Source organism: Micropterus salmoides, unplaced genomic scaffold, assembly GCF_014851395.1.
Source record: "Micropterus salmoides isolate LMB-PRFRI ecotype aquatic unplaced genomic scaffold, ASM1485139v1 Ms_hic_scaffold_21, whole genome shotgun sequence".
Lineage (NCBI taxonomy): Eukaryota > Metazoa > Chordata > Actinopteri > Centrarchiformes > Centrarchidae > Micropterus > Micropterus salmoides.
Window position 1 is genome coordinate 12530325 of NW_024041262.1, and position 26644 is coordinate 12556968.

Consider the following 26644-nt stretch of genomic DNA (forward strand, 5'->3'; position numbering starts at 1 on the left):
GTTGATGTAGTTACATCCAGGACAGCATCCACAGATATGGATATAAGCTACAAGTTGGCAATTAGATGTAATAACATTCACTTTAAACACATTCCTGCCATGATTGAATAGTATTAGTATGCTTTTCCTCCCAGACTACACACAGTAAAGGCATTCCTGAGTACATTTTAAATAAGTGCTTGTGTCTGTTTTTAACCTGCATATCTAAAACACACGTTATGCCTGAGGAAGAATTGGGAAAATATTATCCTTAAACTTTGATTTATGGAACCTACTTTCATAATATTGCAAATGAAATTTGAGTGATTATTGATATTATTACTAATATCCACATTATTTTAATTCTTCTCATGGTCTGAAGTTGGGCCTACAGAGCGCCACACAGATTTAGCTTTCTTTTGCAGGAACACAACAAATAAGGAACTGCTTGATGACAGGACAAAATAATTTGGATGCATGTTTGTATGTTTTATATTGTGGATTTTTTTAAATTGGTGAATTTGGGCTCAAGCTGCAGCAAAGAAGGGAATATGGACTAGATGCAAGTAAAATGTCTGTCATTTAGTTTGCATTTGTCTACAAAAATCATACTATCATAATCTCTCAATACCCACTGTATAACTAATCAGGTGTTTGATTGGCCTGCGAGTGCGCGTGAGTGCGTTGCGCGCGCGTAAATCACAGAGATGCGGAGAATGCTGAGAGAATGTTTCTTTAAGACCCATTACCTTCCAATCCTACAGAGGGAGAGTCTGTGGTAAGGTGGCGTATCGTCTCTCTCCGCGTCCCCCCCTCCTCCTCCTGACCGTTTACATGTGGAAAAAAGGGGCAGAAAATATAACACATACAGTAAGCTTTACTGTGGATTCGGATGGGGGGCGCGGACACCAAGGCAAGATCCGCGGAGATGGACCTCAGGAATATTTAACATCAAACATGGATACTACAGGCTCCCCGCGATGACTGTGGTAAGGATGCAACTTCACACCGCCCCATCGCAACCCAGTTTCCATCGAGATGGTAAATGAAATCCATCGGAAGACGCATCGGAGACATATGCATGCACTAATGTAACAATAAATGCATGTATGTGCGCGTGCATGTGTGTGATAACAAGTAGGCTACCTAACATTTGTGTTGTCAAGGATTGAGGGGGGTGGTAGTGGTGTATGTATGTGTGTGTGTGTGTGTGTGTGTGTGTGTGTGTGTGTGTGTGTGTGTGTGTGTGTGTGTGTGTGTAGAAGGGGAGGGAAGGGGATTACTATTTGAATAGAGGCAAATAGGCTTATATTATAAGACAATGCATCGCTTGGTGCCTATGTCAGTTTCAGGCATTGACAGGTGTGTTGGCAGTACACAGCACGATTTATTTAGGGGACGCTTGCTCGTTGCCGTTTGCATACAGTTAGGTGAGGTGGTATCTACTTGAAGAGACAGAGAAAGAGAGAGAGAGAGAGAGAGAGAGAGAGAGAGAGATCATAAGATGCCACTGTATATTGGCCTACTATGTGTTGCTTGTAATTAATCATGGCTGTAACTAAGCCCTTTGCCGTTGGGAGCTTTGAAGTCAAACCTCCCAGCACGTCTCATTGCTATCACTGGGCCTATGGAGTTGATTATAATTCTATAATGTCCTGGAGAAGGCAGGCCCATTTCTGAAAATGTGCGATGTGCATTTTTGGGCCATCCTCCTGACATGATGCTTTCTATAGGCTAATCTCAGTCGAGCAGGATCTCAAAAGAGGAGATTTATCTCCCTCCTGTTTGCTTTAATGGGCATTTTAACACACAAAGGGCCAATTTAGAGATCCCCCAATACACAACTGCTAAGCTTTTTACTATAAGAATGCAGATCTGTGCGTGCGTGCGTGCTCGTGCGCGCCCATGCGTCTATCATCAAATGGTCTTTCCTCCATACATTCAGAAATGGAGGTAGCCACAGACAAGTCGAGCTGTCATCTGGAGCGCCTCGTCAGTTCCCCATTAGCCCAGTATGCAGCGTGGATGCCGGCGCAAATAAAAGCGTGTTATAGTCCGGATCCCGGTGCTTTCATTCCCTCAACCCAGCTGCCAACAATCACTTATCGATTCCAATGATGCGTTTCTTGGCCAGGTGGTACTGTTTCATGGTGTTTGGAAGGGAGGAGGAGAGGAGGGGTGGGGGAACGTTCATTATTAGTCGCTATATGTTCTGCTTTCATTGAAATGCCAAGAATGCATCTGACATGTACCGCTGAGAAGGTGATTTTAACATGTAACTGGATGTAAAAACCGATTGCAGAGAGCCTCTTTCTTTAGTTCTAATTGTCGGCGGCTGTGGGAGCAGCAAACCCCTCTCCCCGCCCCATGACTGGTGGAGGAGAGCTGTTCCTGCTCTCTCTCTCTCTCTCTCTCTCTCTCTCACACACACAACACACACACACACACACACACACATACACACTCACACACACTCACACACAAGGCAATGCCATTTTTCGGAGACAGAATATTTAGTAACATGATACACAGCCTAATTGGGGGCCTTGTCCTAATTGGTCATCTTGCAACCACTGTAAATCCAGTTTCCCCTCTCCAGGGTAGGCCTAGCAGGGTTCAGTGTGACTGTGTAATAATAATGTGAAAACATGATGTAATCATGTGGGCAATAATAATATGAAAACACCCACATGTGCGCACACACACACACACACACACACACACACATATTTGATGGAGTTCAGTGGACACTGTGACATAAGCTCACCTCTCACGCCAATGAATCTAATGCAGCTACTTGATAATTTAGCTGTACAGTAGCTCTACATTATTGAAACATGTTATCACCAGCTCTTTGTTTTCAAGCTGCCCTCTCTGCCAGCCCCCATGCTCTCATTTCTATGGCAGTGAGAATGGCAACCATTCAAAGAAATGACATGTAGCTATCATTTGTTTTCCAGCTCTCTCTCTCTCTTGCTCTCCCTCTGTCTCTCTCTCTCTCTCTCTTCCACACAAACTCAAAAACACAGGTCCTGAAGCCCAGTGACCTCATAGCTGACGCTTCAGTCAAAACTGCAGGCTGCACAGTTAGGTTTTGCCTGTTCTGAATCAGGACTTGACCAATGAATCCTTTGTTTCACCAGCACAGACTCATCATATGACACAGGAATACAGTGAACTATTACTGTGAGCTGTACAGTGATTGTTACACTATATACAATAATCTGCAGTAATTACATTACCCTGTGTACTGCTGGCCCTGCTGAGCTAATGAAGAGCTGCTGGTAATGACGATGAGTCCACGATTATCCCAAGCTGAGTATTTGAAAGTTTTTATTACAAGCTACCCTATTCTTAGTTTTTCAGGTGTTTCGAGGTCCTGCACCAACTCTAAGGAATTTCAAAAGGATATTTTGGGTAGCTTGGACCACAAAGTAGCAATCAGAAGCTGTTGTAGTCTTGACATATTTTGATCAACAGTCTTTTTTTTAAAGAGACAAAAGTGACACACCACACATGTGTTTTTCTCCTATAAAAAGTATTATATTCTGTTATGTTGTTTTCAGCACTTTTGAAAGTAAATATTAGCTGAATGCTTTTGAAAGTTGACACCATCATGATTCTGGACCATCTAACATTCATGTCCACAATGTGGTGTTATGATGGCACGCTATTACTACTGCAAATGCAGGTGTCAGTGGAAGAGAAGTTTGAAACATTTCCTCAAGTTTGATGACATTTTAAACTCTTAAACTGTATTTTAAGGAAATGTCACCATTGCCAGTTCAGTCTTGCTTCAGTGATTATCCATCAGTGGAGCAGGGAAGGAAGTAAGTTGTTTTTTAGTGGGACATGCAGTGAGGTTGCCAAGTGCTCTAGCCAGCTCACCAGCATGAGGAGCTAATTCAGTATCTGTATCAGGCCTCCAATTACCAGCTAGCAGTCCTCATCTTTGGTCATGGACGTCCATATAATAATAATGAGGAAACTGGCAAGACTTGTTTTCACGGGTGCTGAGGCCTGCAGGCTGAATATGTTTGATTCACAAAATGGATGATTTTGGTTGGATAAAGAAATTCTTTATTGTGCTGCCCGGGCTCACTGACGTAAAGAAGCCTGCATGGGCACTAAATCAGTCCACACCACTTAGTATAAAGGCCAGTGCAAGCCCCTGAGTATTATAGACTAGACAGTGAAGAATATGGGAGGAAAGAAGAGAGAGGCATGAGGTGCTACAATAATGCTGATTGCCTGAATCTATACCATTTTGGCCCACAGTTTGCAGCTTGAGCCAGAGGCTTTCTCTAGTTGAAAAGGTAATTTAAGTTATGCGGACGATTTCCAACACAACTGATTAAAGGAAGTTTTGTGTGATCACATATTTAAATCTCTTTGGGGTTTTTTTGGGTTTTTTTTTGAAAAACTGAGAATGACAACAAATTAAACTTGTTGTTATCTTCCTTAAATCATTAAGATTGCAATTTTAACATGTTCATCTATTCTAATGTCACACAGAGTCTGATTAATACCACTCTCACATCTGTCTGTTGAATTTACTATAAGGCTACAGCCAGCAGTTAATTAGCTTAGCTTAGCTTAGTTTAGCATGAAAAGTGGAAACGAGAAAACAGTCTGGACGTAAGATAACTCACATACCAGCACCTCTAAATCTCACTAATCTCACTTGTTATATCTTGCATGTTTAATCTGAAGTAGTTTTACAGGTTAAACAAAAAAGACAAAACATTTCAATTTGTGAGCTTTAGAGGTGCTGGTATGCAAATGTTGTTACCTTTGGACAGTACCTGTCTAGCTGTTTCTCCCTGTTTCCAGTCTCTGTGCTAAGCTACGCTAACCAGCTGCTGGCAGTAAGCATATATTTAATAATATTCTGTATTATTTGGACTATCACTGAGTTAAACATTAACAGTTTCATTCTTGTCTCCTCAACAATTCCTCAAGTTACATAACTTGGTGTGTGTGCTACTCAAATACATATTTCTTCACAGTAACCTGATATTCTAAAGATGCACAGTAGATCTGTAAGCAGATATATAGAATTGCTGATTTTATTGGAGTTGTCATCACATTATTATGTACTAAATCAACATACTCTTTATTTTATTAAAAATACTAATGCAAACCATCACATTTCCATAGACTTACATTAGTCAGTGTTGTTGTCTCAGACTAACAGCTCACTTTTACAGTGTCCTTTCTTATTTATCGGCACAGTGAAGTTTACTGAGGGGGATCTAATGCAATGTCCGCTCTCTTTTTCAGCTCTTACCCCGGGTGCAGTGAGGAGCTTTGCCTCTTGGAGACAATTTAGGAGCATCGGCCCTCCTTTATCCCTTCCTTCCCCATAACCCCTTTCCTTCCTCATCCTCCGCCAATCCTAGCCACCCACAGAACGGCTTCCCCGTAGATACATCATCCACTTGTATTACACAGGAGTAAGTGCTGAAAAAGAAAAAAAACATAAAGGCAATAAACAGAGGAAGACATGCAGACCAAAGGAATGATATTTTTGGAAAACTGAAGATGTAAAGATTTATATTTTGTACATCAAACTTTTAGTACAAGCTCATAAAAACAAGAGGCACGAAGACGTTTTGCACGTATCATCTGCTGTTTTGTTTTCTTTATTAACGTGACACACACACACATTACGGTCTCATGATGATGTGCGAGGTGATGCCCACCATTTCTGAGGATGGGCGAAGTGGGACTGCTGGGGGCCCCTCCTCACCTGTCGGGGCAGGAGGCGGAGGTGCCGGAGGTCCGATGGGAGGTGGCTTCAGTGGGAGGGAGCCCAGAGGAGGAGGAGATGAAGGAGGCAGCACAGGGAACCTGGAATCGTTGATGGTCAACATGCTGACAGAGAGGGAGAGGCTGCTGGAGAACCTGAGAGAGACACAGGACTGCCTGGGCACGGCTCAGCTACGCCTCCGCGAGCTCGGACACGAAAAGGAGTCACTTCAAAGGCAGCTTTCTATTGCTCTGCCACAGGTACAACTGTGTGTATTTGTGTATTTACAATCTGCACACATGTAGGAATCAGTCGAGTTTGGAAGTGAAAGCTGGCTGATAGAGCAAGTGTGTTAAGTTGAAAACTTTTCCTTGTGAGGTAACATTGTTTGTCCTCGGTGATATCAGTGTCTAGTTATGTATGACTGTTTATCTGAGTGTGTGTGTCATTGTGAAGCGAGCTCATGAGACAGTAAGCCTTCACAGTGACAGTTCATGCAGAGACGCAGCTAGAAAGTGGATGTTAAATACTTCCCCGTCTGCAGCTTCAAAGTGTTCCTCACTAATGTTCTTACTAATGCAGAGGGTTTATGTTCCTATCATCTTCTGGCGGTTTAGTCAAAGTTGCATCCGCAATTTTCCTCTTATTGTGAAATCAGGTTTTATCATGTTTGTTGACCATGTTGTTAGTGGATGATTAATGACCCTGGAAGCTAATATTTGTTTATGGCTTCAACTTAACTTAAGTGAATACTTAATTTTCTAGTAAATCTCTTTAGTTTACTGTGTGAAATTTCTAATTAATAATAGCTGGAATTTAAAGATATTATCCTACATTTATTGTATGAACAGCTTTCTCTTTTTTTCACGGGGACAAATCCCCAGCTCTATTCGTTTACATTTGTTTAGTAGTATAGTTTGCTGTCACACTTTAGTCTCTTCAGCACTGTTTGTGAGGCCCATTTACATTGTATTAATCCTAAATCCTGTATAATCCAGTATCAAGAGATAGGTATTTTTACCAAGTTTTTAGATCTAATTTTGACATTAAAATGTGAAAGGAGACAGAAAAGATGACAAGAGCATTTCAAACTTGCAGAGAACGTGGAGCATGATGAGTCACCAGAGTTCTTTATTCCTAGACAGACAACATTTCCACATGTTGTTTGGTTGTTATGCTTGTTGTGGTTCAAATTTATAAGAAGTGGATACATAGCATAAAAACCTATGCAATCTAATACAATACAATTTAGTATATGGCTCTGCAATTCCTCCTAAAATATTTGGTGCAAATGACAAGATAATGACAAAACAACACCTAAACTAACATTTAGCCTTTAGAGCAGTTGGTTTGTTTAATCATCTAATAATCAAGTTTGATTATTGATTTATTCTTTACAGTCATTTTTCAAGCCAAACATTCCCTTGTTCTAGCTTCTCAACTGTGAGGATTGGCTTGCATTTCTTTTACTGTGATGGGATAATAAACTGAATATCTTTGTGTTTTTGGACTGTTGGTCCGACAAAAAAAGTGATTTGAATATGTCACCTTAGCCTTTAAGAAATCGCAAAATCGTTGAATTGTTATCTTTAACTAATTTTGTTAGGTTGTAAACTTAACAGTTAATCATTTACTTAAGAGTAAAGGACAGATCAATCGATAATCGAAAGATTTGTTGCCGCCCTAAATACCTCTCCGATGCTATTTCAACCAACAACTGAACAGTATAAACACCACAATGTTAGTTTTTTGTTAAAGGGCTACATTATTGAATTGCATTTAAATATACAGGTGTTTATGATATTGTGTACAGAACCTGTAAATCGTTATCAATTTGCACCAGTCAAAACCTTTTTGCAAATTTCTTCTTCATATATATATATATATATACACAGAGTTACACACAGGTAACTCTGGTACATCAAATTCATTTAAATAAGTGGAACCCATAAACTATAAAGCTAGAGTGAGATGAAATAGAAAAGAAACTATAAGGGGACAAGGGAAACCAACTGAGAAGCTGACCCCTATCCAAACAAGAAAGAATCCCATAAGGCCAAGAGCCAATGGGCCCACTGTGTCACCATCTGTATAGATCCCTCTCTTCCCTCCTCCATGCAAACAAAGACCAATTTCCTGTGTCTACTTCAGTTTTTGAATCATATTGCAGGTAATCCTGACAGCAAACATCAAACCATCATTGTCATCCTCATAAGCAGCAACTGCCTCTAAGCAGAAGGCTTCAACAGGGTTTTATGACCATGGATTCTGCCAGCATTCTTTGCTGGTCCTTTTTTGTGTTACAAAATGTAAGACAAGCTCTCCTGTTTGCACTCGGTTTCAGCGTTATGCGGGAATTGAAATATGTATTCCCGGGATAAATGACATATCGATGCTGTGTTTTTGGGGGTCTCTCTTGTGCATTCCAGTGCAGAGCCATTGTGTAACAGTGTGATGTAATCCATCCATGAATGCAAGCTCACAGGGTAGGATGAGCGAAAGAGAGTGGTGGTGGAAACTGTGTCAGTGATTTACATGATTATTATGTAGGTTTACATCATGTACGTCTTCCTGCATGGCTGCTCTCAGGTGTTTCATGAAGTGTGTTTCTGGAAGGTTTTGGATATGTATATTTTTAGCATTATGTGGCTGTGTATATGTGTGTGTGCTGAGAACACTGAGAGCGGCCGATAATGTTTAATTTTCAGAGTCACAAGATTTGGCAGTGTCTAGCCTGAATTATTATTTGTTCCTTCAAGCTCTCACCGCAGCTCAAGTGGCTGAGCAGAGACCACTTACACTAATAAAACCATACATTTAAACAGTTTGTTTTTTGTGCCCCTGAACGCAGCTTGTGTGTTCCACAGGAGTTTGCCGTGTTGACTAAAGAGCTGAACGTTTGCCGGGAGCAGCTTCTGGAGAGGGAGGAGGAGATTGCTGAGCTCAAGGCAGAGAGAAACAACACACGTGTAAGATGTTTAGCGGCCATTTTGCTTATTAGCACTGTAACAGCCTCTGTGTTATCTTCCTCACCCATTGTGGTTGTGTGGGTGTGACACTGTTTCATTTGCTTATGGGGTTTTTTCCTCCTTCACTTTCTCTTTCTCCTGCACATTCTCTTTTCTCTTTGTGACTCCCTTTTTTGTCTGTATCTGCTTTCCTTATCTCTCCCACTCACTCCTTGTCCCTTTCTGCTATCCGGAACTTCCTCACCACCCAATTTCATCGCATTGTCACTCTCAAAACCCCATGCTCCTCATCCTCTGTGTCCCCGTCCTTCAAACTCCCTTTCTTAATTCTCTTCTTCACCTCTTTTCATTCGCCTGACACCTCCCCATCTCCTTCCCCTTTAACCCACACTCACTGTAGTTGTTGCTGGAACACCTGGAGTGTCTGGTGTCTCGTCATGAGCGCAGTCTGAGGATGACGGTGGTGAAAAGACAAGCCCAGTCCCCGGCAGGAGTCTCCAGTGAGGTGGAAGTCCTCAAGGCCCTTAAGTCTCTGTTTGAGCACCACAAGGCCCTGGATGAGAAGGTGGGTCGAACTGTTGTCCTTTGCAGTGTAGATCAGGGCTTAGAGTCAATTTAAAGTGTGATTGATCCATAGGGAATGTGAAGATACGCCACGTCGTGTTGTGAGGTTCATGCTCTGTTTACCCGTGAGCCTCCCAGGTTGTTATGGTGGTTTAAATCAGTAAAATTTGATGGAGAAGGGAAAAGAAAAAGAAAAGGGACCATTCTGGGAGAAATTGAATGTCACTGCCAAGAAACAGTATTTGGAGAAACTAATAACCATAAACAACCTAGATCTGTATGACTTGGCAGCCCAAGCTGGGATTACAGACCCAGACGCACTACCTCCATTCAAATACCCAGGCATTGTCAATTACCTGGTTTTTGGACTGAAGTGCGTACACTATGAGTGAGTTTAAAAGTTATAAATGACTAGAAGCTCATGAGCAATTTTGCAGTGGCTGGGTGCAAGATCTGCTCATTCATAAGTTATCAGTCTAAGAGAACACAGTCATACTCGCAAAGGTAAGATGGCACTGCTAAAAAATACAAAATGCAAAACATTCAGCTATGTTATTTTATTGATTCATACGCAGTGGGTTTGAATAAAAAATATTTTATATAATCTTGGACCTTGTTAAAAAACACAGGTTTTTCTACTTGCAGTGGGCAGATATATTTAGTATGGACAATAAAACAATAATGATAATTATCGCTATATAATTTTCCTCAATAACAATCTAACAAATATTCAAAATATCATCAATAAATGTTTGATTTAATTCATTGTAATCATGAATGAATTAGGACTTAATTTTTCTATTAACATATGTATTTTGTTGAGGAATAAGGACTGAAAAAGATTTACTTATCATATTTTTTGAAAAAAGATTTGATCATAATCATTTTGAATGTTCTACCTCAGATTTGTTAAGTTTAACCACACAATTAACCATCTGGTTTCTTCAGTTTTACTTAGGAGCAAAAATCAGCCTTTAAACTTGAAAGAAATAATCATTTGAAAATAATCATGATAATTATCAATATCAAATGGTATTAAATTTTTTTATCGTGAGAACATTTTTGGCCATATTGCCCATATTCCTATATTGTGTGCATTAAAAGAAGGCAGCAGGGTCTTCACAACATGGTGGTGTAAACTTCATGTTACCCATAATTCAACATGGTGTGACGTCAATATCACATTCCCTATATTTTTTGGAATTTTCTGACAACTTGTATGTGAAAGGGGTCGCCTCACCCGACTCTGCAGTTCCTCTCAACTCTGCGGAGCTTGATACCATCTTTCAGCTCACTGTTTTGGTTTTCAGGCACTCAACTTTACTGATTTGGTTCACACTCACCAATATCATCTGAGCTGTTTTCGGTTGCAGAAAAGTTAAGTCAGTTAGTCAGTTAAATTAGCTAACCTAGCACCAAATGGCAGGTGAACATAGTGGAGCGTTTAGCAGCTAAAGATCCAGATATTCCCCTCAGGAGGTGATGAGACCAGAAACACAATGCAAAATGAATACTAATGTTGCTCTCTATCTGCTTAATGTGTAGCCTAAATAGTTAGTTTGCTAACAAGTTAGTCATATTAGCTTGAAAGGTGATACAGTATATCAGTATTGTGGTTACAGCTTGTTTCCGCTGCCACCAAGTGGCCAAAAAAATCACTACACTTACCGCAGGGAGCTATCAATAAAGTTTCTTTTGACTTCATTTATAGCCTGTTAGCATAGCCTATCAGGGTCTTAGGTGGCTGCAGTACATTAACATTTACACGCACCTTTTAGCACGTTTAAGACAGACTGTACAATATAATATCGGTTTTGTGAAGTGATATAAATCAGAATAGGATAGTTTTAGCTCACAGGTTGCAGCTTTTGCTGTCTCATAAATGGCAAATGGACCTGTATTTATACAGCGCCATTCTGCCGACCACACTCAAAACGATACCAAGCTCACCCATGTACAAACACTCACACACTGATGGCCCAGCCACTGGGAGCAATTTTGGGTTCAGAACTTTTCCCAAGGACACTTAAACAGGACTAGGGGAGCTGGACAACATGCTCTACCACCTGAGCCACAGCCCTATAAGCAAATACACATTTGATATAACCTCTTAAAATCATATTTTATGCTAAAAATGCATACAATGGGGCAGATGAAAAGTAAATGCTAGATATTTCTGTTCTGAGCATGCATATCATCACGTGCTACTCTCAAAGCTTCCTCCTACACTTCACTGCAAGTAGGAGTAAGTTTCCTGATAAATGTCTTTTAATCTTCACTCTTATTGAATAATGTTTAATCGGAATGATCCCGCCAAAAATGCAGGCGTGGAATCAATTGAATGGCAATGCAGTGCAACTTACGCACTTTATGAACCTTTTGTCGAATGATTCTGTAATAATGAGAGTGTTTTGGTCTCTTGAGAAGTGTTTCATTGGTTCTCTTGTAACTTTTTCTTGCCCTTTCTAGCAAGCTTATCAGGAAGCACAAGATTATGTCTTTAGAATACAAAGGCAGCTTGAATTGTAATTTGTGAAAACCATGATGGTCCTGATATCACTTATACCACCTACAGGTTCGAGAGAGGCTCCGTGTTGCCCTCGAGAGGGTGTCCATGTTAGAGGATCAACTTGCAGTGTCTTCTACAGAGGTAAATTCCGATATGAATGATTTTCTGTGTCTCAAGGATACTTTAGCTCGGTGTAAAGAAAAAAAAATTCATTTGTATCGTCTGTTTGCCCATTTTGTCTCCCCCTTTCTAGGTAATCTCTTTAAGAGACCAAATTAAAAGACGTCAACAAGGGGTGGACGGCGGGAAAGATGTAAGGGAGGGTTTTATGCATGTTGGTTCCAGTTGTTTTTGTGTATGTGTTAGCGTCCAGAAAGTCAGTAGAAAAGTAGATGTATGGGTACCACGGTGTGTCAGTGTGATTTTAAGTCGTAAGTCTTACCCCATCCACATTTATTTCAGCTACAACCTCATCTAGTTCAAACTGTATATTTTTCATCACCACTTTTTGTCTGTATTGTAATCATTCCAGCGACTACCCAATGGCCCCTCCACTGGTTTGGAGGATAGCGAGGTCGAAAGGCAACGAGAAGGAGAGATAGAGCGGCAGAGAGCTGAACTCTCCCAGCTGAGGGAGAGGCTGGCCCTCATGTGCCGGCAGGTGAGTGTATGTTTCTATAAATCTGTCATGGTGAGGACCAACATGAGGTTTTGGAACTTCAGAGTTCCAAACATTCCCGCTTATGTTTTATTGTCTGATTATTTTACTGTTTTTATGTTGTTGCTTATATTTTATTGTTGTTTCTTTGCTTTCTTACTCTAGCCTTATTTCAAATGTTTTACTCTTGTAAAACACTTTGTTACCTTAACATGTGAAAGGTGCAATGTTAAATAAACCGTACCTACTTACTTTACATTTTTGAAAAGCAAGGACATCTTCACTGCTTCGAGGGGATATTTCAGTGTTAGCATATGGCTAGGATTAAATGAGAAACCTAAGCTGAAATGTTTCAGTTATATAATATATTGTGATCACATCATCTGTGTGATTGAGTGTAATGAAACACTAACAACAGTGCATTTGTCTCTGGTTGAAGGCTTTGTCATACTTTGCCACTAAGAAATTCCTTGCTGGGTCACACTGTCTAGTTGATGTTGCTAGTGCTCTTCAAACTCATCACTTCAATAAATGCTGTTTTTGAGATCATGTTACCTTGATAACAACTTTTTAATGTGAAGCACTATACAGTAAAACTTTACAAATGTACTCATTGTCTTTGCTGTTGTCAGAAACTGCAGAGACTTACACATTGCTGTTTTAAGGTTAAAATAACTATAGGTAGAGGTAAACATTAGGGGTAAAGTAAAGGTTGATGTAAGTGCTGATTGTTAGGAATATTTTTGGGAAATAACATACAGAGAATACGAAGAAAGAGAGGATCTAACTACAATATGTCTGCTGGTCTCCCTCTTCCCTCTTGTGGCCAGTAAGACCATTACAGCAGCTTCAAAAAGCCATACTATTACTCTAAATTGCACACTAAGGCTGCATTTGAATTTAATCATAGACTGTCCAACAAAGTCTTGTTTTATGGCAGTCAAAAGTATTTAGGTGAAGATGACCATAACTATAATTTTAACATCCTGACTATCTGTTCAGACGATAAAAGGATTTAAGAGTACATTGAAAACTAAAAAGAGCACATTATTTCGCCAGTTTATTGTGTATTAGATGCGTCAGACTCTCAGCATGTTACACTTATGTCAGTGATGCTTTTCAAGAGTTGTACATTGAGCAGACAGCCACTCGTAATGAATCACTGTCATGTCTATTTACAATTGGTGCTGTGGCAGTTAACACTGACTCACGTAGGTTCAAACTGTGTCATCTTGTGTCCCTTTGTGGTGTCACGTCAGGTTGGGGAAATAGAGGAACAGCTTGCGGCCGCCAGGAGGGAGGTGACGAAGTCGGAGGAGGCCAATCTGAAGCTCCAAAGGGAAGTGAAGGAGGTCTGTATAGGGCCAATCTGTCTCTTCCTGGCCAAGACCCTGAGCTCCCTCGATTCCCGTAGCTCCAAGTGTAAATTTGAACACAATGGGCATATGTTGGAGAAGTATTAATATGCATTATTTTCGAGGTAATAAGAGGGAAATTAAGAGAAATTAAATGTTTGAGGTGGATTTTTGCTTATTGTCATTATTGCAGATATGGAAGTCTAAAATAAATGCAATTGTAAGGTGATTGTCCACCTACAGTCTTAAAATGGGCTACTTATGCAGGACATCCACACATTAAATGTGTCTCCTCCAGTTGGGTATCTTACCTAGCTATCAGTTATCATGTAAATGTGTAATAAGAACTGTCATCTCATGTATATCATGAAAACCTCAACTGCATATCATCTGGTTTCTTGATACATTTTTGCTTCCTCTAGGCCCTTTGCCAAAGAGAGGACATGGAGGAAAGGATTACAACACTGGAACGCAGGTAACCTTTGCTGTGTTTGTAGAATCTATTCTCAGTTTTAGCGAGGGTGTTTTTAGAAAACAATTATTTTTGAAATCAGAATTTCAGAATGAGCTGTACTAGCAGAAAGGCCATATGTTTCACCTGTTGGCTGACAATGTGTTGCGAAAGTGTCCTGACACCTCTTTATACAGTCTAAGGTTGTTTTACATAATTACATTTGCAGTACATTAATATTAAGAATGCAGCAGTGTGAGAAAAGCAAAAAGCAATTTGAAAGCTTGAGGAGTTACCTACTACAGTGTGGACAATTACTTGTTAGGTTTGACGTACTTTAAATGTTTAATTGAAGAGTTAAGACCAGAAATGAGTAGTTTGCCCAAGGATATGTAAAATGTACACATGAATAACATTACAATACAATTCAAAATTCAAACTATCTCCAATGTCAACAATGACCCTTTAATATCAACGAATAATGTTTCATTTCTTTCCTTATTACAAAGAGTACCGTCTTTTACGGCATTATCTTTGATTGATGACACGTTCTAGTGTCTTTTTAGGAGACTGATTTGTAAATAAAAACTCAGCCCTGAATAGCATCTGCAGGCTTCCTCACGAGGTGGATACAGCACCAACACCTCCACCAAGACAGGTTCGGGCAGGTTCTGTGCTGCTTGAGATGCAACATGGGGGCAAAATTCTGCATTTCACTCGCTACTGCTTGCAAAGCTTAAATGCTGTGAGCGCACAGTAATATCTGATGACAACTCAACTGAGCATTTTATCATTTTGTTCAACTCAGAGCATGTCCCATCTGGATTTTGGCAGTTAAATAGTAAGAGGACACAGTTTAGTGGTATTTTAGTGAATAAATCAAACTGAAACTGTTAAAAAGAGAGGGACAGAAATAAGATTTTGAAAAGTCCCCAGTGGACATTACGGCCCTGCATATAATCACATATATCATATGTTATGTTAAAGTGGCTGAGAAATGCAGCTCTAATAATTCGATGACGACTTGGTGTTGAATGCAGGTACCTCAGCGCCCAGAGGGAGGCGACTTCTCTCCATGATATCAAAGACAAGCTGGAAAATGAGCTAGCCAGCAAGGAATCACTGCACAGACAGGTAAAGAATGTTTCAAACAATCCAGTATCCAACTACGCTGTGTTTGATGGAGTTACACTGTACAGATATGTTTTTGTCTGTGTCCAGAGTGAAGAGAAGAACAGACAGCTACAGGAACGTCTGGATGAAGCCAAGCAGAAGCTCCAGCAGACCCTACAGAGGGCAGAGACACTGCCTGAGATTGAGGCCCAGCTTGCTCAAAGGGTTGCTGCTCTCAACAAGGTACTTTGAGTCAGGGTCAATCAGATACTGTACCTGACTGACCAGGCAAGCTGCCATTCAGACTCAGTGATATTTAAAAGCTGGATTTGTTTGAAAGTCGGTCATTGCTTCTAACAGTTGACTAAATAATCAGATAATAATGCCTCTTTTGAATAAAAATCCTCAAGCTTTTATTAATATCTATTTTCAGTCTCTCCTACATCACAAACAGGCGCATCTGGAAATATTTTTATGCTTCCTCTAATTTAGGCAGAGGAACGCCATGGAAACTTTGAGGAGCGACTGCGGCAAATGGAAGCTCAACTTGAAGAGAAGAACCAAGAGCTGCAGAGGGTAACATTTGTCATTGTTATTTTATTTTTTCTACTTAGCTACATTTCCCATTTTAAGCTAAATTAGTTTGTTGTCCACTTTTTTTTTTATCTTGAGCACTTCTCTTATGGCTTTATTTCAGGCAAGGCAGAGGGAGAAGATGAATGACGAACACAACAAGCGCCTCTCAGATACAGTGGACAAGCTTCTGTCTGAGTCCAATGAGCGACTTCAGCTCCACCTCAAAGAGAGGATGGCGGCACTAGAAGAGAAGGTAACGACAAGACTAATTAGTGGTGCAGAATATTTTGTAATATAATGGAAAATAAGAATGGATAAAAAAGGATATGTATTCTTCTTCTCTCCTAGAATGCTCTCTCAGAGGAACTGTCCAATATGAAGAAAATCCAAGATGATCTTCTAGCTAATAAGGTAATATCAAACTTTTCCCAATAACTCCACGTTTCCCTACAAACAAGAGACATGATGATTAACAAATAGTGGTAATTTTCCCTTGGGGAGAAAAAAAAAGCTAATTATACTATTTTCCTCTGTGCTGTAGGAGCAGCTCCTTGCTGAGCTGGAGCGAATCCAACTGGAGCTGGATCAGCTGAGAGGCAGGCCTGGCTCCTCTTATTCCAGGTTAGCCACAATGAACCTTTAAGGGAATTTATTTACACAATATAGGACATATATTTTGTGAATGCCCAGATAAAAATAAAGTCTCCCAGGGGATACTGTATGTACACTGCTCCTTCTACAAATATTTGTTTACTCCCCTGTTTAGTCGTAATGTATTTCCACTAATATCTATTTTTTTTAAATTAGTCATGCTGTATCTAGAGGGTGTTGTTCTGGTTGACAAATGTGCAAAATATATGCAGTTTTAATTCACATGGTTACAACTCTTATAATGTTTGTGTTTGCGTCGCATCCTGTCTGTTGCAACTTTACACCCAGAAAATGGGGACATTGTGAATTTCAAGTACTATGGCATAACTAATGAATTCTGGATCTCACCATAGGACGGGCAGCGTGAGCTCACTTCCCTCCACCCTTTTTCGAAGATCTCTTCCAGGGAGCGCCTCGGAGCTGCGGTACCCCCAGGGTGGAGGCTCACTGCCGGCAGGCTACGGCAACTCCTCTAGTGGGGTGGTGGTGAGGCGAGCACACCGTGGCCGGTGGGGGACTCCTAGAGACGATAGTAACAAGGTGTTAATCTCACACTAGCATAATGATGATGATGATGATGGTAATATCATTTGTTATGAGGATGATAATTTCCTGCATCTTTCCCACCATTTTTCCCTCTTCCCAGTATGGAGAGTGGGACAGTGGCACCATGCTGGGTCCGGGATTTGAGGGTGGCGTGGAGGGAGGCTGCTCTGACGACGAGGATGACAGGGAGACTCTGTTCGGATCGGAGCTGCTATCTCCCAGCGGACAGACAGATGTACAAACTTTGGCCATCATGCTACAGGAGCAACTGGAGGCCATCAACAAGGAGATTAAGTGAGTATTATGAGACTAATTTGAGATCCCAAGGCTATCTGTTTCACCTGCATTCAAAATTATGTGGGCTTTCTGTTGGAATAAAGATCGGATAGATGTAGAGATTTAAAAATCTTTCTCTCCCCTCCTCTCTTCTCCTCTCCTCTCCTCTCAGGCTAATTCAGGAGGAAAAGGAGAGCACAGAGCTGAGGGCAGAAGAGATTGAGAGCCGGGTCAGCAGCGTGGCCCTTGATGCCTCACCTCTTCCACCCTCCTCGCTGGGAGGACGGGACAGCGTTGGGAGGGGTTACATGACTCCCTCCATCACCTCCTCTACATTGGCATCTCCCTCACCACCCAGTTCTGGACATTCCACCCCCCGCCTGCCACATTCCCCTGCCAGGGAGAGTGACAGACAGGTATTGTGTCGGAGCTGTGATGTAAGCCACAGATTTGCTTCAAATGAGGATAGTTTAGGCAAGACCCTGTAGAAAATGACCCAACTCTTTCCACCCTACAGAATAGCAAAGATGGTGAAGAATGTAGAGCACTTGCGCTGATTGACTCCACCCCTCCTCCTGTTCCTCGAGCCCTACGATTGGATCGAATGACACACACTCACCCGGGGGCAGGCCTTGATGACCACCGTGAATTTCGCAGGTACTCTCAAGAAGGTTTACTCATAAATTGTTTATTGGGCTAACAAACTATATTTGCTCAGTGTCTATGTTGACTTTACTGTTCTTCCTTTCGCTGTCCTTCTAGTCTCTCTGCTGATGGTGCCACCACTGCTAGCCAGGATTCCCTCCACAAAGCCAGCAAAAAGAAAAGCATTAAGTCGTCCATTGGTCGTCTCTTTGGCAAAAAGGAAAAGGGGAGGATCGGTGCACCTGGGCGCGAATCTGCCTCTCTGGGTCAGTGAACAGATTGGAAACTACTCATTCACAACGCCATTTTGTTGTCCAACTGACAAATGTATCTGTTCACAGTAAGAGAATCATCAACAGTGAGGCTGATACATAAAATAACTATTATTTTGACCTTTCCAGCCTCCACACCCTCTGATGACCTGGGTTCAGCTGACCCACTAGGCCTGACTAAAATTGGGACTGGAACAGTGGAAAAAGACCGCCGTAGCAAAAAGAAGTGAGTCATCGTTCTACACACTTCTCATGCTATACAGAGATCTTTGAACCCTCCTGTACAGGGTGTTAGGAAATGGCCCAGTCAGGTGCCATCGGTAGAGAATGACGCTAACAAGGCTTGGGCTGGGGTTTTGATTCCACTTGAGCCATTCATTTATAAAAATATATGCCCTTGTGGCCCGCAAGGCACAAATGTCATGGTATTTAGCATCTCAGGTTCAACGGGATTTTCTATTTATAAAAGAAGACAGTGGTGAGGTGCGATGTGAAGAAATTAATCTCTGTCAAACTTCTGCTTTCCACTCTCCTTGCCAGGCACGACCTGTTAGAGGAAGCCTGTCGTCAGGGTCTGCCTTTCGCCTCATGGGATGGCCCGACTGTTGTTACATGGCTTGAGGTACGTCATTGCACACTGTCCCGTTAAATAGGAGGATCAATTCAGTTTGGTGTATGTATAGTCTGATATAATGTGTCACTAATGACTTTATATAGATATCCAGCGTCTTCACCTTAGAAAAATAAGAGTGTGGGGTTAATTTTAGTAATAGTAATAGGTTAGGGGTTAGGGCTACACAGCAATGGTATCATCATTACAAGTGTTGCTGTTCACATCCTCTTTCTGTTTATCCAGCTGTGGGTAGGGATGCCAGCATGGTATGTGGCAGCGTGCCGCGCCAATGTGAAGAGCGGCGCCATTATGGCTAACCTGTCGGACACAGAGATCCAGAGGGAGATTGGCATCAGCAACCCTCTACACAGGCTCAAACTCCGCCTGGCCATCCAGGAAATGGTCTCCCTCACTAGTCCATCTGCACCTGCAAGCACTCGCTCTGTAAGGCTCAGTGCAAAGCAAGATATAACTGTAAACATCAGCAAACAAAACGCAATGGTGTGTCCACACAGCTGGGACTAATTCATGGATTCAAGGAAGAAGACTGATATTGCATTTGTTTTCTGTCATTACAGTCGACCAGTAATATTTGGATGACACATGCTGAGATGGAGTCTCTCACTGCTGCCACCAAGCCAGTAAGAATATTAAATTTCAATTAAATCTAAACAGAATTCAATATTTTAGGATGTTTGGTTTTTCAAAAAAATACATTATTTTCTGTATTAAAGCTGGGGTAGGCAGTTTATTTCAGAGTTTTGCTGTATTTGTTGAAATTGTCTTTGCATCTCGACAGCAATCAATAAATCAAATCCTCTGAAACAAAAAGGAAAAATCTAGCTTCTCTTGCTAGTTTTCCAGTGTTGCCTACCTTAGCTTTAAGGCATGTAATATAATTTGTTATTTTATGTTTTGGCCTCTTTATTCTTAGCAATATGACCAAAGGTCTCACATTGATGAGCTTTTTTCTTTTTCTTTGTCTCTGATTAGGCATGTTTGGCTACTCCTTTCCCTTACTATTCCCTCAAAATCTGTTTTGATGTAGTGCTTTTCCAACTAATTCTCACTCACTAACAAAACGTTTCCTCCTTCTGCCTTCCCTTTCTTATCTTCTCCATTCTGTCATGACACCATAACTCGCACACACACACACACACACACACACACACACACACTCCCCCTGGTGATCTTCCCCTCTCTTTGCTACTCTGTCCCTTTTCTCTCTCATTTCCCCTCTGCCCGAAACACAAGGAGCAGAAGGAGTTCAGCTGGGACCAGGTGAGTGTCTCGCAGGTGACCATCACATATAATGTTGAATAATGTGACATTCATTACAGACAGGCTTAACCAGTCTGATGTTAGGTCAAGAGGAAAACAGATTATTTCAGGATAACACTATGGGATGTGAAGGGAACTCCCTAACCATGTTTTTTATCACAAACATGACTTATTGCATTATGAACACTATTTATGCAAAATCCCTTTTCAAATGTGATGTGCTAGCTTGTGTGGTTACGTAATCTATTATCCCTTCACACAAACACAAACTGACAGCTAGTGTGGACTCACGCAGACTGTCATTTGTAGCTTGTTTTCTGTCAATTGAAGGTAAAACTGGTAAATCTGTCTCTCATCATTTGGTTATGATGAAAACCAGAATGGCTCTGGGACCACACAGAGGCCAAGTGAGGACCAAAATTTAGGATTTTTATCCAGCAGCAGTGACATTGTGTCCTGTCTGAGTATTAAATGGAAAATACCCTAACCGTAATACTTTCTAATAAGCCACCATTATAAGGGTTTATAAGCTGTAATTATTGGTTGACAAAGTATTTGCTAATGCTATATAACAAATTTTGGGTCAGCAGGTTGTAGAAAATCGTCCTACAGCATGACACTTTTTCTGTCCTGTAGCCCTTTTCCATTAGGTTAGTGGTCAAACAGTCCATTATCAGGTCTTCCTGATAAATTTAAAACAGTGGTTGGCTGAAAGAGGATTTTCCACAACCTGGCAGCCCAAAAGTTGTTATTAATGGCTTATAACTAGTCTGTAAAGCATTAGTTAGTTATTTATTAACCATTTATAAAGTAATTAGTTGCGTTGTAAATGGTACCTAGTTAGGAAGTGGTATCAATCTGGCATAGCTCAAAATTCCAGTATAACTCAACTGAGTGATGTTTTGCATGGCTGGCCAGAGATGTAGATAGAGTGACTTTTAGGTTACACTTTAAAGGTTTTATGTGCTTTAAGACCTATGAAACTTGTGTAGTTGAGTAGGAATATACACATATTATGTGGGGGTCTCTAGGGTCCCCCACATAATACGGCATCAAAATACATAAGAAAACAGTTATATTATTTTTATAACAAAGTTGCAGAAAATTGATTAAAGAGTAGCAAAATATCTAGATACTGTGCTGTTTTAACAATTTAGTTAGTTAGTCAGTTTAGTGTGAAATATTTGGATGTATATACAGGTCATAGTCCTAGATGTTAACAATTATGGGATTGTTTTGTTTTTTACTTTCTCTTGATTTTCACGCGCCTTGTTTGTGTTCTTTCCCTCTATTTCTAGATCCTGGCCTATGGAGACATGAACCACGAGTGGGTGGGAAACGAGTGGCTGCCCAGCTTGGGTCTGCCCCAGTACCGCTCCTACTTCATGGAGTCACTGGTGGATGCCCGCATGCTTGATCACCTCACCAAGAAAGAACTGAGGGGCCAGCTGAAAATGGTGGACAGTTTCCACAGGTCTGAAAGAAACATTCATGGGTCATTTGTGACATTTATCAGACACATTTAATCTCTACTTCATCTTTTAGAGCAATGTGTCCTTCTCATTTACAGGGTGAGTCTTCACTATGGTATCATGTGCTTGAAGCGCTTGAATTATGACAGGAAGGAGCTGGAGAGGAGGAGGGATGAGAGTCAACACCAGAACCAAGGTGAGGGCTGTGGTTAATAGCTGGTCTATATTATATATTGGTCTATATTATACATTGAACTGGTGATAACTGACTTTCTGTGTCCTTACACTTTCTGTGTACGTACAGATGTAATGGTGTGGTCCAATGAGCGTGTGATGTGTTGGGTGCAGTCTATCGGTCTGAAAGAGTTTGCAGACAACCTATTAGAAAGCGGGGTGCACGGGGCCCTCCTAGCGCTAGATGACACCTTTGACTACACTGATTTAGCCCTCCTCCTCCAGATACCCAATCAGAACACACAGGTACTCCGCAGTTACATCACCTTTATTGGCAACTTGACAATGAATGTAGAAAAACACCTCTGTAGTGCACTTGTCTCACAACTACTGTCAGAAATTGTCATTGCCACACCTTCTGTTTGCCTAACACCAATCTTAATTGTGAGCTGTAAACCGTGTTTGTCTCTCTTTTGCAGGCGAGGCAGCTCCTAGAGAAGGAGTATAATGCTCTCATCTCCATGGGAACAGAGAGGAGGCCAGATGAGGTACGACAAAGCAGACTGTCATTAGAAAATCAATCAAGATAATCACTCCTGCCAGGAGGCGGGAGTGTGTGTTGATTGTAACCACCCTGACTAAGACTATTTTACTTGACAATAGGGCCTTTGATCCAAACTTGTCAATTTTCATCCCTTGTTAAATGTGTCATGACAGGATAATTTCCTTTCTGTGGTAAAATAGCAGACTGAAATATCTGTCTTCCTTGAAAAGAGAGCCTTTATGGCATCAGTGCATGTACCAATGCTGGCAAACTGCTGACATGTCAAAGCGGTTCAGCTGTGTTTACACCAGTGCTAATTGCTTAGTTACAGCATCTACTAAAAACTGTGCAACTGTGGTATACTGTCACAACAAATCCGGCTTTGTCAAATACTACTTTGTTAAACCCTACGAATGCATAATGAATAAGGCCTTGAAATTGATACCCTCAACTGTGAACGCTGTTATTTTTAATCACTGTTGTTACTGTTATTGACCATACAGGATGGCACGAAAACATTTACACGGTCACCATCATGGAGGAAGATGTTCAGAGAGAAGGACCTCCGCGGCGTGACCTCCGACTCCTCAGAAACATTACCTGCCAACTTCCGTGCCTCCGCCATCTCGACCCCCTCTGTCACCCTGAGAAAAGTCCAGAGTGAAGGTGAGGAGATGCAGCTCACAGCGGCTGAAAGATCAGGCATTACACAGAGGTTTCTTCCTGTTTAAAAATTTGTGAGGGAGAGAGATAAAACAATCTGCATTTTGAAATGTTAAACGAGTCATAATAACAAACTAAGTCAAACACAAATAAAACTGTGTGACGCAGAAATTACAGCAAAAGATGCTTCCGCAATCAAGTCTGTGTTACTTCAGCCTGATGTTATTTGTTTATTTAGTGGAAATAGTGGTGATGAAAAGTCAGCAAAAGAACAACAACAGAAAAGGTGACAAAGGTGGACATTGGAATCTGGAGATTTAGCAGCCATTTGATTGGTCAGGGGTCTCCAAATCCAAATCAAAGGACAGAAGCATTTCATGATTCGTTCAGGAGCTTATGTTGAGATGTAGCATGAGATCTACTTTATATAATGCCAAAAGAACAAAAAGAGAATTGGAAACAATCTTCAGCAGGGCAACACAACTAACCATGCAGTACCAGACAGTAACTCTTTGGAGCCTAGTATGCAAATCAGTGGTGATTCTAGCACTTACTAACAAACCACAAATGCTTATTAGCTACAAATTTCACACTACAGACAACCATTTTTCAAACAAAGTGTTTTCACTACTTTTCTTCCAAGCTGACATGTTGGTTTCAGTCAGTACTAGTAAATCCAGCCTTTAGAGATTTAAATATTGTGATTGTTATTCATCAACATAAACATTTTGTGGTTGTGTTGTTGGTAAGAGTTGAGTGCAGAGACTGTGCTGTTGTTGGTGAATTGTTTGTTTGAGGCTCCAGCATCAGCAATTTCAACCATGTCGTATTAACAAATAGCAGTTAACAAGAGTTCTGGGGAAAATTAAGCCTAAAACAGTTAAACAGTCATGATTATTGTGAAAAGGATAGTGCGCATTTGGAGCTGTGGTATGTCTTTCAGCTATGTTATGTTTTGATTTTGGGACACTTCAACCCTCCCAGAGAAGCTGGTCTTTTAGATATGAAGAAATACAGGAAGTGCCCCATACACAGCCTAGTCAGGCAAAAAATCTGTTTAAGTGGTGACACAGTCTGAAATTTCGGGCAATTTCAACATGTCAGTCAGATATAAACAGCCATTTCAATATGAGGAAACTGTCAGCGACATAGCTATTTGGCTCACACCAAAGGGTGAAAACAGGATTTTAAAATAAATAGTTAAGTGTTTTGGTTTATATGCTTATTCTTGCAGAGAGTTAGATCAAATATTAACTCCACTCTCTTGTCTCTGTGGTAAATATGAATTCACCACCATCAGCTGATTACTTTAGCTTAGCCCAAAAGCTGGGGGAAAAGGGTGTCAGCTAGTCTTATTAGCTCACTAGCTCACTAATTAACGTGTTTAGAGGTGCTGGTAGGCAGATTTGGTTACTTTTGGGCAAAGCAAACTAGCTGTTTACCCTTTTTCCAGTCTTTGTGCTAAATTAAGCTAACTGTCTGCTGGCAGTATTTTTAGGATAGTAGCTCCACTGTACAGATGATGCCTTACAGAAGCAATACCAACACTATTCCTCACATATTATAGTATAAAACTAAAGAAGCCTTTTGCATTAAAGGCAATATATCTACAATTAAAACCACAGTTTCCTGATTTTGAGTCAATTTCAAATGTTGTGGTGGCTTTTTGAATACATTGTTGGACCAGTTAGAATCAGAACAGAAAACCTACTAAACAAAGTTTATTTTTACAATTTTGCATTTTTCAGTTTGAACTACTACACTGATTTAGGTCTGTTTTTCCACATTGATTCAAATTTACTAAAAAGCTTCTTCTCTCTGTCAGTAAACTCTGGTCCAAGAGGAGAATCGGGGTCCGTGAGAACATATTCCTGCTAAAAGATAAGCACACCAGGTGAGAAAAGCACCCTCACTCACGACTGTATCGGGGGATAAAAATAGCTTGTGTGAACACCAAATCACACATCTCATCTGAGCAGGAGCTATTACGGTTCTTTAAGTGTGTTATATTGCATTTTGTAGAATCCCCACCTCCATCCTTACCCAAGGAAGAACCACATTTTTGAAGAAGAAAAAAAACTGGACACTAGAAGATGACCAACAACATTCGAGCCAGATGTCTCGAAGAATTAAAGACAATGAGTGAATGATGTATGAAAAGATGATAAAATAATGAGTGGATGTCTGTTTATCCATCTCTCTCTCTCTCTCTCTCTCTCTCTCTCTCTCTCTCTCTCTCTCCCTCCCTCTCTCTCACACGCCATCTGGATCCATAGTTGTGGCATGATGCTGTTTGATTCTGTAGAAAGTGACCATTGCCTATTGTGAACACATCTCCTGTCTGTGCGAGATGGCAATACTGACACAATGAGTTTATTGTTTTGAAATTGGAGACATGCATTCCTGTTCAAGATCAAGGGAACAATACCCCAACACGCATCCCTGCGGGTGATCTTCCTATGATTTAGACTGATAATAGAACATACTCTGCCTAGTAACACCACAATGCAGTAGAGTTTGGGGAGAGGGAGGTTCAAAGGGAGAAGCTAAGTGTACACAGGGTGAAATGAAATGTATGTTCTTAAGCCATAACAGACATGAGATGCACAAATGTGAATTGGACAGACAATGAAACAACTAGCAAAGTGCTTTATGACAAAATCCTGTTCAAACTGGGGCGGAAAAAAAGAGTTAATCATTTGTGTTAAATATGCATGCCAAAATCAACCATTTTAGAGTGAACGTCATGATATCAATCATCTAATGATGTGAAAGCTTGGTTCAGGACTTTGTAAAATGTGTGTATTTTATTTTTATCATTTTTTTATGATAACTGCTATTGTATGTATGTACAGTGTGTGTGTGTGTGTGTGTGTGTGTGTGTGTGTGTGTGCGCGCGTGTGTGTATGTGTGTATTAAACCGTACGTTCATTTCATACTTAGTTTTAAGACTGACTGTAATTTCATTTTAGGTTGAAAAAGGAAATATGTTTTAAATTATGGACATTTAAGATATGCTACTTGTATGTGTACATTTTGAAAAAAAACTAATTGTGTTATGATTTAAATTCATATTATTGGAGAGTAGTGGTGATAATTGAATATAATATGATAACAATAATGATTATGATTGTAAAAGCTGTAATTAAAAAACATACCTGTAACTGCTACTGAAGGAGTTATTTGTAGTTTACTCTCACGCTGACCGGTAACAGAAGATCACAGGTAAGTGGATGTGGACACATTACAGTTAAACTCTGCTGTCAGGGGCATAACTAAGACCTGGACTATACCAAGAGACACGGTTTGGTGTATTCATGTTTTTACCTTTTATTTCAGTGTTTAATATTGTCGTTTGGGGTGGAAAAGTCATGTATTCTATGAATACTACAGTTTACGAATAATGTTTATTTCATTCAAAGAAACTGCACCTTATATTTAATGAATAGAAATAAACATAAAAAGGACATGATGGTCTTCTTGTTGGGAGTTAAAGCCCTTTATTATTGATACATAATGGCAAAGAAATTGATTCAGCCATATTCTTCTAAGTAGCCCACAACATACACTGCATGTTTTTG

General features: G+C 40.6%; 1 protein-coding gene across 4 annotated transcripts; it reads left to right on the top strand.

Annotated features, from left to right (window-relative positions):
* Positions 1-728: 728 nt before the first annotated feature.
* Positions 729-26233, top strand: LOC119916359 (liprin-alpha-3-like). Of its 4 annotated transcripts, none has more exons than XM_038736346.1 (32): positions 729-968; positions 5263-5991; positions 8599-8700; positions 9101-9265; positions 11840-11914; positions 12027-12086; positions 12306-12434; positions 13691-13783; positions 14209-14261; positions 15278-15371; positions 15459-15593; positions 15843-15926; positions 16048-16179; positions 16275-16337; positions 16468-16547; positions 16931-17117; positions 17224-17417; positions 17572-17815; positions 17917-18056; positions 18162-18310; positions 18446-18542; positions 18857-18938; positions 19173-19373; positions 19508-19570; positions 20184-20210; positions 21509-21684; positions 21781-21878; positions 21987-22162; positions 22336-22404; positions 22904-23066; positions 24889-24957; positions 25086-26233. In XM_038736346.1, the coding sequence occupies exons 2-31, from the start codon at positions 5659-5661 to the stop codon at positions 24939-24941; spliced, it is 3717 nt and encodes a 1238-aa protein (XP_038592274.1). In that variant the 5' UTR covers positions 729-968; positions 5263-5658; the 3' UTR covers positions 24942-24957; positions 25086-26233. The 4 variants fall into 4 exon arrangements, with proteins under 4 accessions (XP_038592274.1, XP_038592275.1, XP_038592276.1 ...); XM_038736347.1 differs by having other exon boundaries at positions 16973-17117; XM_038736348.1 differs by lacking the exon at positions 12027-12086.
* Positions 26234-26644: the final 411 nt, after the last annotated feature.